This window comes from Callospermophilus lateralis, chromosome 19, assembly GCF_048772815.1.
Source record: "Callospermophilus lateralis isolate mCalLat2 chromosome 19, mCalLat2.hap1, whole genome shotgun sequence".
NCBI lineage: Eukaryota > Metazoa > Chordata > Mammalia > Rodentia > Sciuridae > Callospermophilus > Callospermophilus lateralis.
In genome coordinates this window covers 11,374,552-11,394,019 of record NC_135323.1, presented here as the reverse complement: position 1 = coordinate 11,394,019, position 19,468 = coordinate 11,374,552, and the positions used below count along the sequence as shown (strand labels likewise).

General features: G+C 45.2%; 2 protein-coding genes across 9 annotated transcripts in view; one reads left to right on the top strand and one right to left on the bottom strand.

The window, feature by feature from the left end:
• Positions 1–7,075, bottom strand: part of Nde1 (nudE neurodevelopment protein 1) — a 39,167-nt gene extending 32,092 nt beyond the window's left edge. The window contains exon 1 of one of the 3 annotated variants that reach the window (XM_076840504.2): positions 6,987–7,075. The gene's annotated coding sequence lies outside the window, so the exon portion shown is untranslated. The remainder of the gene's footprint in view (positions 1–6,986) is intronic. The other 2 variants (XM_076840502.2, XM_076840505.2) reach the window with 2 other exon arrangements.
• A 4,268-nt stretch (positions 7,076–11,343) lies between these two features.
• Marf1 (meiosis regulator and mRNA stability factor 1) overlaps positions 11,344–19,468 on the top strand; it is a 38,113-nt gene continuing 29,988 nt past the window's right edge. For 5 of the 6 annotated variants that reach the window (XM_076839805.2, XM_076839804.2, XM_076839806.2 and 2 more), the window contains exons 1-4: positions 11,344–11,394; positions 14,832–15,033; positions 17,496–18,188; positions 18,891–19,065. In XM_076839805.2, coding sequence (XP_076695920.2) covers positions 14,890–15,033; positions 17,496–18,188; positions 18,891–19,065 — 1,012 coding nt within the window. In that variant the 5' untranslated portion in view covers positions 11,344–11,394; positions 14,832–14,889. The remainder of the gene's footprint in view (positions 11,395–14,831; positions 15,034–17,495; positions 18,189–18,890; positions 19,066–19,468) is intronic. The other variant, XM_076839807.2, reaches the window with a different exon arrangement.

Sequence of the window (19,468 nt, the reverse complement as noted above, 5' to 3'; positions counted from 1 at the left end):
AGGCTGTGGATGTAGCACAGTGGTTGGCAGAGCACTCCTGGGTTCAATCTCTAGTGCCACCAAGAAAGAAAAAAGAAAGAAACATATCAGGAACCAGGAACAGTGGTGCACGCTATAATCCCAGCAATTCAGGAGGCTGAGGCAGGAGGATTGCTTGAGCCCAGTTTGAAGCCACCAGGACAGTATGGTGAGATCTCATCTCAAAAAAATAAGCAACTTTAAAAAAAAAAACAAAAAAAAAAAAAACCACAGGATTCCAGGACTTACTACATTTAAGAGCAGGGAGGGGGGGGAAAGGAGATGGAGGCATCTCCTGGTCTAGCTCTGGCCACAGGTACCTCAACTATCCCCATCACCAAAGATGGAAAGTACCAGGAGGAGAACACTGGGTGGGGGGTGGGGGGACAAACCCGTCTGGGGTATCTTGGGTTTGACTCGTCCAGGACACAGACGCAACAGCGGACCCAAAACTCAGGGCTGAACTCTAAGCCAACGGTAGAGTCTCCCGAGGACCACGTGTGGCACTTGGGGATGCCAATGCTGGAAAGGCGGGCAGAGAAAGGAAAGAGGAGACAAGGAGGAAGAGCTGTCCCAGGAGAGGACAGTGACAAGGGGACATTCCATAGCAATCATGTCACAACAGAGAAGCTGATACGAGCTGGAAAATATCCAGGACACTGAGGGACATGCCAGTCAGAGGGGCCTGAGCCCGAGTTTCCAGGCTGTGCAAAAGAGAAGGAAGCTGAGCACAGGAGAGAGAGCCTGGCAGGGGACAGCAGATGGGACATGGAGACAGGGGACCAAGGAGCTGGAGGTGGGAGCTGGCTCCGGGGGCTCGGGCTGCTCCAATTTCCACCAACCTGGGCTAACGGCTTGTCAGCTCCCTGTGGCTAGACCTCCTCTTTCTCTGATGTCGCAGCCTATCTTCCGAGTTGGAGGCCTTGAGCTTGCCAAAAGTTAGGAGTCCACATACGATGTCACCAAGGTCCCTCCCTCCCCCCGGCTCCGAGGGGTCCACCCCGCTGCAGACATAACCCACAAGCTGAATCTTTGGTTAAACACACAAACCATTATTAGGCTGTTCTTTCTCCCTCCTGATTTTTAACCCTCCATCATTCAGAGAAAACATACCACGTCCTCCCCGCTCCGTCCCTACGGGGAGTGTCTGAGCGCTCGATGGAGGTTGAGAAGACGGGTATGGCCGAGTGGCTGATGGGTAGATTTTTTTCCAGCCACTCACCCTTCCCGCCATCTTGCTGTGACCGTGCCCCAGTATTCCCCTGGGGGATGCACCCCACTCTTACTGCAGGTGGTTCTTGGATTTGGGATCATTCTCTAGCTCTGGGAGACAACCTAGTGCCCTGGCATCAGTGACTGGCACGGGGATGGCCGGACCCAGGTGAGCACTGTCACTACCGTGACACTGACTGGTACATGAGCTGGGCCCAACCCAGGCATGAGCCAATGACAGGGGGACCGGACCCAGTGGTTGAACTAACGGCTGGCGCAGTGGCTGGACGCAGCCAAGGACAGGCTGCGCCACCGGAGCCACGGAGTGCCCGCCTTCCGCACAGCTCCCCAGAGGAAAGCTTCCTACCAGGGCTGGTCAGTGGTAAGTGGCAAGCTCAGGACGGCCAGTGCACATCTGGCCGTCACCATGGAGAGCTGGAGGAGAGGCGGGGCCTCTCGGTACTGCTGCCACCCCTGCACCCTGTCTCAGCAGATTTGAGGACAGGAGAATCAGTTCCCCGTGGGTTGGCTCTCTGCCACAGACAAGACCTAATCAGTGTATGAAGAGAACACTCTCATTGCTCACAGTAAAAACAGGTAGAGCACTGACGGAAGAGGAAAGGGTAGAGGGTGGCCTGGCCCAGATCCTAAGCCAGTCGCTGACTTGGCCAGGCACAGTGGCTCACACCTGTGATCCCAGCAGCTCGGGAGGCTGAGGCAGGAGGACAGCAAGTCAAAGCCAGCCTCAGCAACTTAGCAAGACTCCGACTCAAGAAAAAAAAATATATAATATATCTGTAATATATATATAATATATGATATAAATAATATATATTATATACTTATATATTTATTTATTTATTTTAATGCTAGGGATATAACTCTGGGGTAAAGCACCCGATTTCAATCTCCAGTATCAAAAAAAGAAAAAAAGAGTAATTGACATAAGGAGAAGGGGTAAATACAGACTGAGCACTCTCTGCTCCAGCTTAAGTTCAAAGGAGCCCAGTTCTCATCAATATGTAGTTACCAAACCAGTTCCATAACCTCAAGAGCACAGAGCTCATGCACCTACAGATGAGCGCCATGTGCCCATTAACACACTGGTGACCCCATGGAGGCCAGTCTCAGCTATGTGGCATAGAAGACAGCACACAATTGGGTGAAGTAGTACCTAACAGACTAACTATTCTGACTGTTCAGAAAAAAATCACACACAAGATCCCAGATGACCAGTCCCCTGCTTACTTCTCTAAACATCTCCTACCTCTTATTGGTTTTGTCCCAAGCACACCGTCTTCACTCTTGCTTGAACACACCAAGTTTGCTCCCACCACAGGGCCTTTGCACTTGCTCTTCCCTTGGCCTGGAATGTTTTTGCCCCAAGTCTCTGTCCAGCAGGCTTCCTTCTTGCCATTCAGCTCTCCAGTGAAATGTTGTCCACAAAGAGACCATATTTAAATACTATCAACACTCCCCTCCAACTTTCACTAAGCTACTCACCTCTGCTGCATCTTATTTCATCACTTTTGAGTTTTGTTTATCTTCTCCATGGGAATGCCAATTCTTGTATAGCAAGCTTTTTCATCCCCAGTGCCTACAACAGTGTCTGGCATTCAATGAATGGGAACCAGGGAGAGATGGAAACTGATAACTGGGAAGGGCTGTGAGCAGAAGGAAAGGCAGCAAGCGGGGGGCCTGAGGGAGGAGAGAGGCGCTGAAGCTTGCTCACACCTGTAAACCCCAGTCGCTATCAGAGAACCAAACCCAACTCTCCCCAGGTGCAGCTGGGAACGGTAATGAGAAGTGGCTGGAGAAGCTGCCTCCTGGGAAACCCGCCCACCCAGGGTCACCTGATGAGCAGTAGCCCACGCAGTTACTGGAGTTCAGAGGCTCCTCCTGCATGCTTACAAGCCAGTTTTAGAAAAGGGCTTCTTAAGACCTTTATCTTGGCCAATCTTGAGTGGGTGGGTCTAATTATAAGAAGGCCAGAGAGAAGGGCCCAGCCTTGACCTTCAGGGACTGAAGAGAAACCACACAGACCCTGGACTACGTCAGAGCCTGCACAGTCCTGTATGTCAACTAAAGGGGCACAGGAGTGGATTTCAGCCCAAACCCCACGCATTCTAAAAGCAATAGTTAGGGAAGAGGAAAGAAATTCTGAAGAAGGGGGAAGAAGTCTAGTGTAAAGCAATTTTATTATATATATATATATATATATATATATATATATATATATATGAGTGTGTGTGTGTGTATATCTATACACACACACACCAGGGATTGAACCCAGGGGTGCTTAAACACTGAGCCACATCCCCAGCCCTTTTTGAGACAGGGTCTCAGTAAGTTCCTTAGGACCTTGCTAAATTGCTGAGGCTGGCCTTGAACTTGTGATGCTCCTGCTTAAAAATATATTTCCTTTTGCCATTTGGAATCTGGCTTGGAAAGTCCTATGGCTCTGCCCTCTGCCACAGAAAGCAGGCTTGGTGATTCACGAAGGCTCTCTCCTTCCAGGATTATCTACTGACTTTTTACCTTGGCCTTCTACTTGCTGTTGGCTGGGCATTTAACAAACTCCTGTCAAAGGACACTAAACGCCTCAGGCTGTTCTGCCCTAAGAGGTAGGCAGTAGCTGAAACGGATGGTAGAGCAGGAACATGGCACGAGTTAGCCATCTTTCAAGGGGCAAGTTAGTGGTAGAAGCAACCAGAACCAAGTCCAAGGCCTTGCAGGAGTTGCAGACACACTGACTGGAGGTCAGATTCCCTCATTTCATTTGGCCTATGGTCCTTTTAAAGACACTATAGAAGGCAGGTGTTGGTTCATACCGGTCACAGCATACACAGCTCTGTACCTTCTATCTTTTTTGGGGGGGTGGGGGGGTACTGGAGATTGAACTCAGGGGCACTTGATCACTGAGCCACATCCCCAGCCTTTTTTTTTTTAAATTTATTTAGGGACAGGGTCTGAGTTATTTAGCTTCTCACTTTTGCTGAAGCTGACCTTGAACTTGTGATACCGTCTCAGCCCCGAAAGCCGCTGGGATTGCAGGCATCGCCATTGCACCCAGCTTGTAACTTCTACCTTTTTTTAAAAAAAATATTTATTTATTTATTTTTTAAGTTTTCGGTGGACACAACATCTTTGTTTGTATGTGGTGCTGAGGATCGAACACGGGCCGCACGCATGCCAGGCGAGCACGCTACCGCTTGAGCCACATCCCCAGCCCAAGTAACTTCTGTCTTAAAAGTGGATACTACACTTACTTCACCTGTGTGCAGATCTTCCTGTCAACACGTCCAGAAGCTCTGTGGACCAATCTGATGGGGACCTCAAATATACATGCTGCATGCAAAAAACAAAGTAGGATCCAGTGGTACAGAAACTGTTTGGCATCACTTAGTACTCTACCTCCTATAAAAATTCTATAAAAATTCATTTCAGCATTTTTTGCATGATTAAATGGAACAGGAATGTCTCAAAACACACTGGAGACACAAACCTATGATTTCAAAACTCTGGAAAAAAAAAAAGTGGTCCCTCTTGCCTTTCCTCTGAGCAAAGAAAGTCACCACAGCTGATCAGGATCAATACACAGGTAGAAACCATCAGAAATTAACTGGCTGCCCTTCTCCACCCAAACCCCACCTCTTTCCCGATCAAAACAAATGCAAGAGCTGAGGGAAAAGGGAGGGAAGAGAGAGAAACTGGCAAGTGTTTGCACATGCACCAAGAGCCTTGTTACCACGCAGGCTTTGCACTTTGCAGAAGTGACATCACTGGGGCAAAAATCAGTGAAGAGTCAGCAAGCCTGGTGTCTCTTTGTGCCTTCAAGGTCTATAATGATCTACCTACAAAAGTACTGAAGCATGCAAGGACAGGTGCTCAGGGATACACCCTGTCATTCACTAACATGGAAAACTGGAGAAACCTAAGTGTCAGCAGAAGACTGATGGAAAACTGCAGTTGTTGAGAATTACATGTACGCAAACGGAAGAAAGCTCATGGTGTGTTGAAAGAGGGTCATTCTTGTTTATCTTCCTCTCTCTGCAACACGGTTAGAAAAGGGTCTGGAAGGAAGTGCCAGGGTAGGGGTAGAGCAGGTATCAAGAAAACTACTTGTACCTGGCCCACTTCTTTACACTAGACTTTTACAGTAAGCATGTCATTTTTGAAATTTTAAAAAGCTTATGCTAGGGGGAAAAATAGCAATTGTTCCAGGATGATTTTACTCTTTTGAACCAAGATACCAGGGAATTTTTCCTACTGTCTTCCCCTCCTCTATTCCTTTTAATCACTTCTTGAATGCCTGCCTACTATGTGCTCTGCTGGGAGAGGCCCGCAAAGCAGTACTAGCTGTAGGGACAAACTTTCTGGGCACTGGCAGGATTAAGTTAGGAAACTGTCTTGCAAGGGAAGGGAGTGTAATCTTTCTGGGTTCACAAGTTCTAAGGCAAAGAATACATTCCAGAAACAAAAATAACGTCCTAACAGAGTAAGCCAAGTTAGGATACTATTATCCAAAATGGGATAAAATACACAGTTCAGAGACCCATAAGACTTCAAGGGCACAGATCATCAGCATCTAATACAACACAAGAGACGAGCTGAGAGGAAAGATTAAGTTTCAAAACCGGTGAGATACCAGCGAGGCAGGGGGAGGGGCAAGGGTGGTCAGATAACAAGAGGCTCTGGGAGTAGCGGGGTATTCAATTACGCTTCAAAGCACCCTACTCAAGTCCTAAAACGCCATCCTAGCCCAGAATACATTGAAACAAAGCCAGCCTAGAAAATGACAAACCTGGGCACAGCACACGCTGCCAGGGCCCTTTCTTTAGAAAGGAAGTTAAAAGGGGCCTCGGGCTAAAAGTAGAAAGAAAGAGCACAACTTGGTACGAACCCTGGACAAAGAAGACCGGGGCGCTCGGGCTCTCGGGAGGCCGAGAACCTGAGATGACTTAGAGAAGATAAGGTACCTGCCCCAAAGCAGTGTCCAGGTGGCGGCGGGGTTTCCCGGGACCTAGGGGAGGCAGGTAAGCCCAGCCAGCATTCGAGCTGCGGAATAAGCGCTTTTCACCCTTTATTCAATCCTGCCCCAAAGTGCTGTCCCGAGAAATCCGAGCCGCCCCGCTGCAGAGGTCTGAGAAAAGCGGGTGGAGGGAGACTGCTCCCAAGGAGGGAGGTGCAAAGGAGGGGTGGTTTTTGGAAGGAAGCCTGCGCTCGGGGTGAAAATGGGGTGGGGACATGGGCACGGAGGCGGAGGTGGCGCTGGAAGTGAAGGAATGAGGGGGACCAGGGGCCCGCAGGAGAAGCAGGGGCGGGAACGGGCGGGTGGCGGGATGGAGGGGCGGAAAAGAGACGAGGGGCGTCTAGGAGGCGACCTCGAAGGAGGGAAGAGCGGTAGAGCCGGACGGGGGAACAGGAGGGCGAGGTGACCCAGGAAGTCCCCAGGGCGGGCAGGGCAGCGGGGCTGGAGAGACCAGCGCAGAAAGCGGAACGAGGTTGGCCACCCGAGGAGCCGGGCGCGAGGGGCACGCGGCGGGCGGGCGGAAAGTTAGGAAGCGGGGCTCCGGGAAGGCGCGGTGTTCGGGAGCCCGCGGAGCCCGGGCAGCGGGAGAGGGCGCGCAGGGTCCCTGCAAGGCGGCGGCGGGGTGCGGTCCGGCGAGCGCGGGCGGGCGCCGGGCGGGGCCGGAGTGTGGCGGCGGCGGCCCCGGGGCGGCCCGCACCCCGACCCGGCCGCAGCTCCCACTTACCGGGCTCAGGCGCCGAAGACTCGGCGGCCCGGGCGGCGAGGGTGGCGCGGCCCGGGTCCTCGGATCTCCGCCCCGGCGCTCGCGGCCGGCGCCGCCCATTGGCTGCCGCGCCACGGGTCCGCGTCCGGCTCGGCCAATCAGCGCCGAGCAGCGCGGTTTGGAAACTTTTTTCCCAGGCCCGGGCGCGGCGGGGCCACGCGGCGGCTGCCCTGCGCGGGAGGGGCCGGCTGCTGGGCGGCGACTGGCCAGCCGTGGAGAAGGGGCCGGCTGCCTTCCCCAGCACCCGGGAGGGGCTTGGCCTCGCGGGCCACGCACTTCAGGAAAATACGCCGGCCTCTTGCACACCGACTGCCTTCCCCCTTCTTCCCCTTCCCCCCAGTCTGAAAGAAGGGCAAAGACCCAGGCCGGCCGAGGCCACCGGTGTTCCGTGTCCTTTCCAGTCCTTTACACCGGAATAGAACCGTCAGCTTCATTGTTTGCTTCGGAGGCAGCCCAAGAGCTTGACTTTGAATCCTAGCTCTGCCCCTTGCTAGCGGAGTGCTCTTGTGCAAGTTATTTAACTAGGCTCTCCATTTCTTCTGTAGAAGGAGGTTAGGTCAGTCGGCTTTGCACATCATATGTACAATATACGTGTCTGTTAATGACTGGGGGTTTTGTGGAATTATTACAAATCTCAGGCACACTAACTTCTTGACAAGCTTTTTTTTTTCTTTCGGGTTAATTGTTCACTAACAAATATTAATCAAGCAATTTTTTTTTTTTTTTAGAGAGAGAGGTAGAGAGAGAATTTTTTTAATATTTATTTTTTAGTTTTTGGCGGACACGACATGTTTGTTTGTATGTGGTGCTGAGGATCGAACCCGGGCTGCACGCATGCCAGGCATGCGAGAGTGCTACCGCTTGAGCCACATCCCCAGCCCTAATCAAGCGATTTTATGTAGTAGGCACTCTTAGAGCACGATGAACAAATCAGACAAAGGTACCTGTCCTCCAAGTGCTTATATTTTTAAAAGAGAAAGGCACTAAACCAGTAAGCGAATAAAATAATTTCGGGTGTCATGATAAGTTATGAATAAAACAAAGTTGTGATAGAAAAGGGATGAGCGGGGTCATTTCAGATAAAATGGTCAGGAGAAGCCACTTTAAGGATGTGATGATGGAGCTGAGTCTTCCCCGCCTCCCGTGATGAGAACCACAGGAAAACATTTTTATTGTACTTATTTTAAAAGATGAGAAGACAAAGGTGCAGGAAATTAAAGGAGTTGCCCAAGGTCCTACAATTAGTAACTAACAAATCAGCATTCAAAACTGGCTCTCTTTGATTCTGTTTGATTTTTCACCATAAACTAGAGGCAAAGAATCCCTCCTGCCTCCCTGCTACAATTAGAATGACCTTTCTCTAATAATTCTTTGACTCCTTGCTAGTTCCTTAAAGAATCTCAGACACACAAAAGGAAACCTCAACACCTGATCAACAGGGTAAAGGAAAGTACCAAAGTGTTTTTCCAGAAATTTCCAATCTGGTCCCAAACACTAACAAATTATTTGCATATGGCTTGACGCTCAGTCTGACGCCTTTACCTTCTAAATTTTACTTGACCTTTAGAACGCTAAGGTTTCTGGGCAGGAAGTAATCACCTAGTTCCTAGACAAGTTGAAGCACAAACTGGTGAGATATTGGTCTTGCCTAAATGGAAATGATCAAATTATTTGTACTAGTTGGTTCTCATTTTCCCAAAGTTTCCATAAAGAACAGGGAAGGATACTGAAATGATTATCCTTAAAAGTTTTATTCAGGACAAAAAACTGGGGAAATGGATTTGTCATTAGGCAAAACCTTAAATGTTTGGTGGACTCTAAAACTGTTTCCCTCTCTATCTAATTTAAAAAAAAAATAATATTACTGTTCAAATCAGTATACCTGATTCATTTCAGCTCCTTCACTGCCAAACCTGGGGGCAGGTTTGCTTGAGTTTTTTTTTCTTTGCAGCTTTGAGATATGACTCTGTAACAGAGAGCTCAGTTTCTCAGAGTCTTCTGTAACAGTGGCCCTTTCGCCTTGTGAATATAGCCTTCAATGCTCTAAGGTTTACTTTTTAAAAAAATATTTTTTCTCTCTTCTCCCCTCTCCCCAACAAGATTAGGGAGACAGTGTTATCTTTTCTTCCCCTTGAACATGCCCACTACAGTAAGGAGAAGCCTGCTGAAGATCTGGGAAATGAACATCTCCCAAATTAACAAATGAATTCTAACAAGCTAACTGGGTAACCTAGGACCTCCCCCCCAAAAAATGGAATGTAACTCTTGAAAAGTTCCTTTAAAATCCCCCCTGTCCCTCTTGATCAGGAGTGTCACACAGCCTTTGAGACAGGATTCCCTCGCATTTCTCCTTTGCTAGTAAAGCAATAAACCTTCTTTTACCTTTTTTCTCAAAATCGTGTCCTCATTATTAAATTGGCATTGGTTGGCATTGGAGACAGGGACCGAGCTTTTGGTTACACTTCCATCATAATTTACCAATTCAAAACACTCAACCTAACATAGGCAGGAAAGCAGTTACTGAGGAGAAACCCCTGTAACAGCAGCTTGGATAAGCCAAATCAAATGCAAAGTAGCCACTCAAATAAACACAAAAATAAGTCTTCATCCTTGTTTCATAAATGTGGAAGTTATTATTTGGATAAGGAAAAAGTTAGCCTCTATTAATTTAGTTCTATTTAGTAAGTCTATCTGTACTTAAAATATATCTTAAGAGAAATTACTGTTTCCTTGTTTATATTTCTTAACAAAATCTTGTTCAGAAATACTCAACTAAAGTTAAAAGGAAGGATGAAACCATCTAAAAGAGTAGCATATTTGTTTGATACTTTGGAAAAAAAAAATCATAGAAACACGGTGGGTTTTCATGTGTTTCAATTCCCCCTTGGAAAATACTACCCAAACACAGACACAATGAAGATCTACTCAGCAATAATAAATACCTAAGCAGGCAGATGATGTTTACTTGCTGTGTGCCTTCTGGAAAATTAAATACAGGCACAAAGGGTTCTTCAGGGACATGTTGGATCTTGCCCTTCACAATACATGTCTACAGCGACGTATTAATCACCACTAAATACGAATTGCCCAATGAAACCACCTCATCCTGAAGACTTCAGTCAAAAGAAAAAAAGAAGAAAGAAAAGTTCTCATTTAGTAATTTCTACTTCCTGATTCTTTTGTAAAGGTAATTTGTTTCTCGGCAAACTTAAAAATAGAATATTTTGAGTAATATTCTGCTAGCACATTCTCAACTGTGCCTAGATTTAGATAATACGTGCTTTGTTTTTCTCCTAATTTGCAACAGGAAATAGCAGCAGCTGGCAGTTTTAGAAATCACCATGTTGGCCTGATGAATCTTTAAAAAAAAAGAAAAAAATCACATCAAGTGAAAAATTGTGAGGTGCCACTGAAAAAACACACCCACAGCGTGTTTATCCAGCTAAAACAAAAAAAGTGCTGTTAGTTTCAAAAGCTTTTCTAACTGTAGGGTCTCCTTTTTTGTCCACTGTCAATGGAAACGTTGTATTCATTTGTAACGAGCTCTGGATCAGGGCTTTTAAAAACACGATTTTTTAACTGAGGTCGCCACGGCCCTCTTTAATTGTTGGTGACAGTATCCAGCGTTAAGTCTTTGCACGCGCTTTATTGGTGCCAGCTGGGTCGAAACTGCGAGAAAGCAACCGAGGACTTCGCAGGGAGCCCGGGCGGCAGGTTTTCTCCTCCTCTCGCCACTAGGCTGCACTAGTCGTAATTAAGGACGCTGTGAAACATGCGCCATTTAATTTTTAAAAATAAGTAGGACTGTCACGTGACGAGGCGGGCGGGGGCGGAAAGCCGAAGCGACCGAGTCTTTCAATGAAATCCCGTGCACATCGCTTGGCCCCCAAAGACCTTGATTCTATTGAATCCCGTTCGGCAGGTTTTTCCTCGGTTCTGCCCCACAAGCTCCCCCAGTTCTCCGCTTTGAGGTCCCAACCGCCTCCACAACCTCAGGGCAGGGGAGAGGCCTTCTTAAACTGGGGGTTTTTGCGGAGAAATCCCGGGCAGCCCCCCGGGAAGGTCCCCATTTAGGGGTTTATCGGGAGGGGACTGAGCCTGACGAGGCTGCAGGGCCGCGAGGCCCCGCCCCCCCCGGGGGTTCCCAGCGTGCCCCGCGCGGCGAGGACGCGGCGGCGGGGGCGGGGCGAGCGGCAGAGAAGGGCGTCGGTTTTGCGACAGGGGCGGTGCGGTGCGGAAGCGGAAGTGGAGGGTGCGCTTGGCGGCGGCGGCGGGAGCTGCGGAGTCGGGAATCAAAACAAAGGGCCTGGGGGGGCGGGGGGAAGGCGGCGGGGCCAGAATGTGAGCGGAGGTGGAGCCGGCGGCCGAGGTGAGTTTGCTGTCAGCGCAGGGACTGGACCCTGACAGGCCCACTGCTCTGGGGCCGCCGGAACTGGACGAGGGGCAGTGCCCCCCCTTCCCCCACCTATTGCTGGTGGGGTGAGAGGAGAGGTGGCTAGTCCGTAAGGGAAGGAGTGGGACCCGCGGCACGGGCTGCTTCCAAACAGTCGGCTGGTCTCCCCTTCAAGTTTCTTCACTACTGTCACTGTTATGCAGACGTTCCCCTTTGGGGTATTTGGCTCCCCGCCCGCACCTGTCTCCCTGCTCCCTATTGGGCCCTCCAGGTGAGAGGAGCAACCTTCCCAGAGGGGTATGCAAAGTTGGAAAGTGAAAAGAAAACGTTAGGAATGGATGTTTTGCAAGCCTCCCTAGCATTTTGCATTCAGCTGGGTCTTTCAACAACCCGTAGGGTGGTCGCCTTGGGGTTTCAACCACTCCCCCTATAATTGTATGCGACCTCCTGATACCCTTTTTAGAGTTTCCCAAACACCTTTTCTGATTTTACCAAGAGATTTTCAGCTATGTTTTTATTTTTTGCACTTCCCAGCATCTCTGAGCGATAGTCTTCTGCTTTGCATGCAGAGAAATTGAAAATTAAACGTTCTTATTTGACGTTTATTGAGCTCATCATTTGTTCAACAGTTATTCCTTGCTATATGCCAGGCACTGTGTTAGATGCCAGAGATAATAATGAATAAGAAAACATCCCTGGAATGCTGTCCTAGAGTTTACATTCTAATGGGACTAAAAGAGAATAAAATAGCAGGTAAAAAATAAGAATAAAATAGCAAGGAGAGATATGAAAAAGAAAAAAACATGGTGATGATGTGGTGTGGAAGCTCAGAACAAGATAGGGTGATAAGGGAAGGCCATTTGCTAAGTGTTCCAAATGGATTAGCAACTCCTGTAATCAGTCCTCTGAGCAGGTTACTTTTTTTTCCTTTGTTTTCCCCTCCCCCCTCTTTCTTTTGTATGAAAGGTAAGAGAAGGGACTGTGAGCAACTGTGAGTTGCTCAAAGCTGGACAGGTAGGAAGAGGTGGAATTGGGGACAAATATATAGCGTGACATCACATCCTGTACTCTCAGGTCACTATCTGAATTGTTCAAAGGCCATGAGAGAGAGAGACTGAAGGGAGATTCCAACTTAAACAGCCCCTTCTTTGGCTACCTAAGTTGCTTAGTAGCATTCCTAGAAACATTGGAAAAATTTCAGGGTGCAGGCCATCAGCAAGTTTTTACTTTTATTTGCTTGTATTAAGCAGTATTAGAGGCAGCTTGGTGTGGTGGTAAGAGTTGGGCAAATCTAATTTTGCCCCTTTCTGCAGTAATTGTGTGATCTCTGACTAGCTACAGAATCTTAAATTTCTATTTCTCCCTTTATGAAATAAGACCAATCATTCCCTTTCTGCCTCACAGAATTACTGAGGGGGAAAAAGTTTATATAAGTGGATCTATTCCTTATTTTTCATCATTATATTTCTTGTGCTTTAGTAAAATATAAGCAAATATTTGCTGAATGAGGAAATAAGGTTAAGTGAAAATGCTTTATAAATTCTAGTTCAATTTGGGGTTTTTGCTTAGAAGAGTTTTGAGAGAGCATGTTAGAATTGTTTATACCGGGAACATCACAAATTGTTAGGGCACATAAGACCTGTATGTAGTGGTAAAAACAAGTATCATTATTTGATATTAGTATTGGCATTTCTCTCTCTCTCTCTCTCTCTCTCTCTCTCATTAACCACTTCCAACTCTAGTGGGTAAATTTTGTGATTTCTTAATTCCTTCATTCAACAAATATTTACTTTGTATCTACTGTGTAACAGGCCTGTTTGTGCTTAGTAGAAGATACAATGATGAAAATGGGTATTGAATGATTTACTTAAATCATTTTATCTGCAATGCTTTGGGGTAGACCAGGGAAAAATTAGCCACATTTTACAGAGGAGGAAACAATCTGTGTGTGTGTGTGTGTGTGTGTGTGTCTGTCTGTCTGTCTGTCTGTGTGTCTTGCACGTGCCCTGGGGATTAGACTCAAGGCCTTGTTAAGCATGTACTCTAACACCACACCCAAGCCCAGAAAGAGAAACTTAATGAAAATTTGAAGCTTTGCTAAATAGGCCAAATAATTAATATTTTAGGCTTTGTGGCCCATCCCTGTCAAAACAACTCAACTCCGCAATTGTGCAAGAACATCGACAGACGGCATTTAAATGAATGAGTATGGCTGTGTCTCAATAAGTTAACTTAATGGCCACTGAAATTTGAATCTCATTTAATTTTTTTTCAGGAATTAAAAAATGTAAAATACATTCTCAGTTTACAGGCCATTTAAATTAAAGGCAGTGGGCTGGCTTGGGCACACAGGCCAGACTTTTGCTTTATGTGGTCAGTTCTCATGTATCTTAGACACAGTATTTATATAATTTCTCAGCTCCTCCTACCATGTAGATGTTAACATCTCTTGGAAAGAACATCTTATTAGAGATAGAACTAAGAAGTTGTTTACTGTATGCTTAAATAGAATTTCTGATAATGAAATTAATCTCCTGAAAATGGCAAGTATAGGTAAGAAAGGTGGTTGTTGGGACATTGTGGTAAGGACTTAGAAATGAAGTTTAGTCTTCCTCACCATTGGCCAGCTTCCTCCATGAATGGTGGGTATAGATTGATTTGATCTGTCTTTATTGTACTGTTTAAGACTTGTAAAAGTGTTGTTACAGTGGAGCAAATACAGCACACCTGTGACTTGTGGTTGCTTTAATTGTTAGATTTTTTTTTTTTTTGTGGTGTGTCATATTGGACTTTCATCATAAGTAAACTGAGAAATTGGTTGGATTTATTCTGTGCAGAATAGAATTCAAAGTTCACAGTGCTCATATCAGAGACATAGTGGTAGAGGCTGATATCATGTTATTTCTTTTAATACAATTAGATTCTCTATTCCATCATCATCTTTACTCTTCTAGGCAGAATCTTGTGAGGGGAGAGAGAAAAAGAGAGAGTTAAAAATAACTTTTAAAAAGTCCGCTTAGGGCAGAGGAAGTTGACTCTAGCCAGGTGAAGAGTAGTCTCATTCAGGAACATGAAAATGCTAAGATTAGGCTATTTTTTCAAGCATGTCAGTGTTTAAAGAAAAAATAGGACTCAATCAAAACTCATTCCTATTTGAAGAGCTATCAAACACAAGGAATAGTAGTTTATAGATTTTATAAAAATCAGATTGATGCTTTTTACATTTTAAGCATAAGCAGTCAATCAAGTTTAACACATTTTAGTAGCTTGTAAGGTGCTATGATATGCATTCTTTTGTTCTTTCAGATTTGAATCATTGACAGCCATTGGGTGGTATATGTTGCAGTCATATTTAATATAAAATTTGTCCTTATATGAAGAAATAACAAGGAAATGTCACTTGCTCTTAACAGGGTGGAAGAATGAAAGAAAAGAAAGATGAAAGAATGTTGAACCACTTTGCATGGCTGTATGATGGAAGGAAACGGAACTGAGAACCCCTGCAGTAGAACACTTGGATGGCTTCAACAAGATAATGATGCTAAGCCATGGCTTTGGAAATTCTCTAATTGCTTTTCTCGTCCTGAGCAGACGTTGCCACTTAGTCCCCAAACGGTAACTATGTGCAAGGACTTAGCAAACTCCTTGTGTGACTAGATGAGAGGTCCATTTGGTCTGGCACCAGTCTCTTTCCCTGGAGTCTGTGCCAGGTGTTCCTGTATTGCCTGTTATAAAACATTGTTATTCCTGATGCAATGAGGGTGTTGTTTTTTTTTTTTCATTCCTGTATTCCACTCTGAGTGATAGTAGAAACTTTAAACGTTAAAGTTAAAATTTCGGGAAGATTTGTTTCTTAATATAGTCTTAAATTCCAAAGATTGTGTAGTAAAATCAGAGGAAAGTGCAAAATAAATTGTATTACACTGGAGCCTTCTGAGGTTTTTGAGTCTCATGACTTAGGAAACATTGACAAGACTGTGTTGGCATTCTTTTTTATTCAGGATTTCTCCTAAGTGTGTCTTATGAATTTCCTGTGGTGGTGGTAGTGCTCAGCATCAAACCCAGGGACTCACATGTGTGGAGCACATAGCTTACACTGAGCTGCATCCCCAGCCCTGTGCTTGCTTTATTTTTTCATAGTGATTTTGACATTTTCTGATTTCATGCATTCCTGTTACCACTTATTTTCCTTTTTTCTATTGTACTTGGGATTCAAATGAGACTTTAAAAAAATCAGTTTGATTTTCTGTCTTCTCTAGGTTTTCACTGTATGTTTTTGTTGTTGTTAATGATGCTTTTTACTATATAGTTGTCTTTGTTGCAAGGCATCAAGTAATTTGGGTCATTTCCAGAGTGCATCGGTTTAGGGACAGTTGACAAGGAGTGTTGGCATCTCAACAGGGATTCCTGGGTTGTGATCTGGATCTGGTCCTTGTAGAGTCACCCAGTTCAGAATTGCATTCTCAGCATTACCTCAAACCCTGGGTTTTGTTGGTCCCAGGGATGCTTCACCACTGAGCCACATTTCAGCTCCTTTTTATATTTTATTTAGAGACAGTCTTGCTAAATTGCTTAGGGCCTCACTAAATTGCTGAAGCTGGCTTTGAACTTGTGTCCCTCCTACCTCAGCCTCCTGAGCCACTGAGATTATGGACATGCGCCAACTGTGCCTGGCTCAAAAGTTGTTTTTGACAGTGGTATGCAGAATGGAGTAGGTTTTAGACAACCAGCTCATCATAATATTGCACATAAGAGCCTGATATATAAAAATTGAAATGCCAGTGTATTCATAATTTCTAGTCTGAACTATAATTATCAAGACACACTGCTTGTTGCCTGGTCAGCCCATTGCTTTTATCCCCTTTTAAGAAAATGTCTAACTGAAAATTCAGATTCCTTCCGAATGAGTGTAGAATGATAGTCAAAGGGCCTTTCCATGCTTTGATGGATCAGCATGTTTCAGTCACTACGTGAGGGTCTCCTCTTTGGGTTAGGGGTTCTGCATTCACTCCATAAAGTTGATTAATTAGTTAGATCCCCTTTTAGGGACCCAGTTTTGTGCTAAGTACTTTATATGCTCAATCCCATTTCATCCTTCAGTAACTGTGGAAGGTGCTTTTTATGATTCCCAGTTTATAGATGGGGAAACCAAAGTTTAGAGAGGTTAAGTAACTAACCCAAAGTCATGCAGCTTTGGAACATCAGATTCAGCTCCAGGTCTCTTGACAGGAATGCCCTGCTTATAACTTTGTCATATACTGTCCTCCCCTGTATTGAAATTAGATGGCAGACTGACTCTTTTTCCCAGATTGTTTTCTAAGTACTAATTCTTTTGCTGGTTTGATATAATGGTTGTCATTCTGGCTTTAGGTCATGACACCCTATCATTTCTTAAGTGTCCTTGACAACAGAGCTGGACCCTTGGGAATCTTACTCTTCTTCTTTAGGGGACCCTACTAAAACCCCTGATGCACTAAATGCAGGAACTATTTGGTGAACCACTTTGCTTGCAAGCTATCTTTATTGAATACAGTTTGTGACATTATTGTTTTCATGCCACTTGTCATCTTTCAAAAGTCCTGTGAGGCAGAGGAAGTTATAAAAGAGAAGTCACTGAGGCATAGATGGTTAACTTGCTTTGCCGACCACCCCCTCTTTGTTTTGGTACTGGGGATTGAACAACCCGGGAGTGCTTAACCACTGAGCTATACCCCCAGCCCTTTTTGATTTTTTTGAGACACAGTTTTGCTAAGATGCTTAGGACCTCACTAAGTTGCTGAGGCTGGCTTTGAACTTGTGATCCTGCCTCTTGCCTCAGCCTCCTGAGTCATTGGGATAACAGGCTCGTGCCGCCACACCAGCAACAGTCTTTATATTAGTTGTGTTTTTTTGTCCACATCCTGGAGACCTTTCCAAAGAACACCCCTGGTCTTAGCCACTATTCCATTTTGTTGGGATATGACTGAGAGATGGAAACAGAATTAAACAGTATTTCTGTTTTTTAATGGAGTAGTATATGAGTGGACAAAAGTCACTGACCTCATAAAATTGACTTATGTTCAATTTTCTTTTCTCAGAAAGAGTACATGGAGAACAAGAAAGTTGCTGTGGAATTAAAGGATGTACCATCTCCCCTTCATGCTGGCTCTAAGCTCTTTCCAGCAGTCCCACTTCCTGATATTCATTCTCTTCAGCAACCTAAAATACAGCTTTCAACTGTCCCCAAAGTAAGCTGCTGTGCTCATTGCCCCAATGACTCCTCCACTTCGCCAATGCATTTTGGTGGTGGTGGTGGTGGCAGCAGTGGTGGAGGTACTGGTAGCTTGATTCACACGGGCACACTCTTAGACTCACAGAGCACCAGGACGGTCACATGTCAGGTAGGGTCAGGGTTTGCTTTCCAGTCTGCATCTTCACTTCAGAATGCCTCAGCTAGGAGCAACTTGGCAGGCATTGCGAGTGACTTTCCCAGCACGTGTCTAGAGAGTAATTTGTCCTCCTGCAAACACCTCCCCTGTTGTGGAAAGCTCCATTTCCAGTCATGTCACAGTAGCATGCACAAGCTGCATCAGTTTCCGACTCTCCAGGGCTGCACCTCTGCTGGCTATTTTCCCTGTTCTGATTTCACAAGTGGGGCTCCAGGGCGTTTGGAAGAGCACATTTCACAGTCGGAGCTAACGCCTCATTTGTGCACCAACTCTTTACACCTAAATGTGGTACCTCCGGTTTGTTTAAAGGGCTCACTTTACTGCGAAGACTGTCTGAACAAGGTTTGTATCTTTTTATTTTCTATATTGGGTGCAGCTGAGGTTTGAGGAATGACTTTTCTGTAGTGTATTATTGTGCACAGGGTGGATCTCCCCATGAGCATGACCTCTGCTGGTCCTGAAAGATGCAAGGGTAAAATGGGAGAGCCTTTAAAAAAGTGCAGAGTTTTTGGTTTTTTTTTTTGTAGCTTATGCTTTTAGAGTCCCTAATTGAAATAAGTCTGTATCCAACTTAAGAACCTAGTTCTGCAAAAGCTCTGGGTTGTTGTATTTTTAATGGCTAGGGCACAGCTGATTTCTTGTAATTTTATCGGTAGTCGTGAGTTTCAGATAACATAAGTTACCCCATATTGTCTTTGTAATAACATGGAGGACTCTGCCTCAGTCACAGAGTTCAAGGGAAAACTACATTGCCCTAATCAAGTGTGTGAGGTGAGGTCTCCACTGCAGCAGACATGTGCACCAGAAAGCAGAGGCATAGATGGTTAACTTGTGCTGTCTGCCCCGATCATTTCAAGTCACTTGTTGAAATGAGGCTACGCATTGATAGTTAATTATTCTGGGAAAGATTATTTGAAAATACATTTTATCAGAGTTTAGGTAGAAAGGTGAAACACTTAGAATGTGTTTTCAGATGTGTGTAACTCTAGGTTCTGAAATGATGTATCTGAAACCTCCTCCTTTTTTAAAAAAATTTTAAAACAGCCGGCAAGAAATAGTATAATTGATGCTGCTAAAGTCTGGCCAAATATACCACCTCCAAATACTCAACCTGCACCTTTTGCTATCCCTCTGTGTAATGGCTGTGGAACCAAAGGAACAGGGAAGGAGACCACGTTGTTATTGACGACCAGTCTAGGCAAAGCTGCTTCAAAATTTGGTAAATGACAGTATGGCGTAAAATGTGCATTTTTAAGTAGTTTTCAGTAGCTGGCACTAATGTTGCATCTAATCACCTTTAAAAGATCCCTTGTGGTTCTAAAACTGTGTTTGATATAAAGTCTATGCAAGTTTCCCCTTCCATCTCTTGGTAAAAATCTTCTTCTTATTACTATAAACCAGTAAAGTCATTTTCCCTTGATGTTGGGTGGAGGCTGTTTGAGATCAGAAGTTATTTATAGAAAAATGGGAAGTCATTAGGAGATGTGGGGTCAATGGGTTCATAATTGAGCCTACTGCTGTATATACCCTAAAAGTTGTAAAGTCAGTATTTACAACAATTTAGTAATGGCTGATATTAAACAGAATTTGAAAATCTAAGAGTTCTCAGTTAAAATAATTTC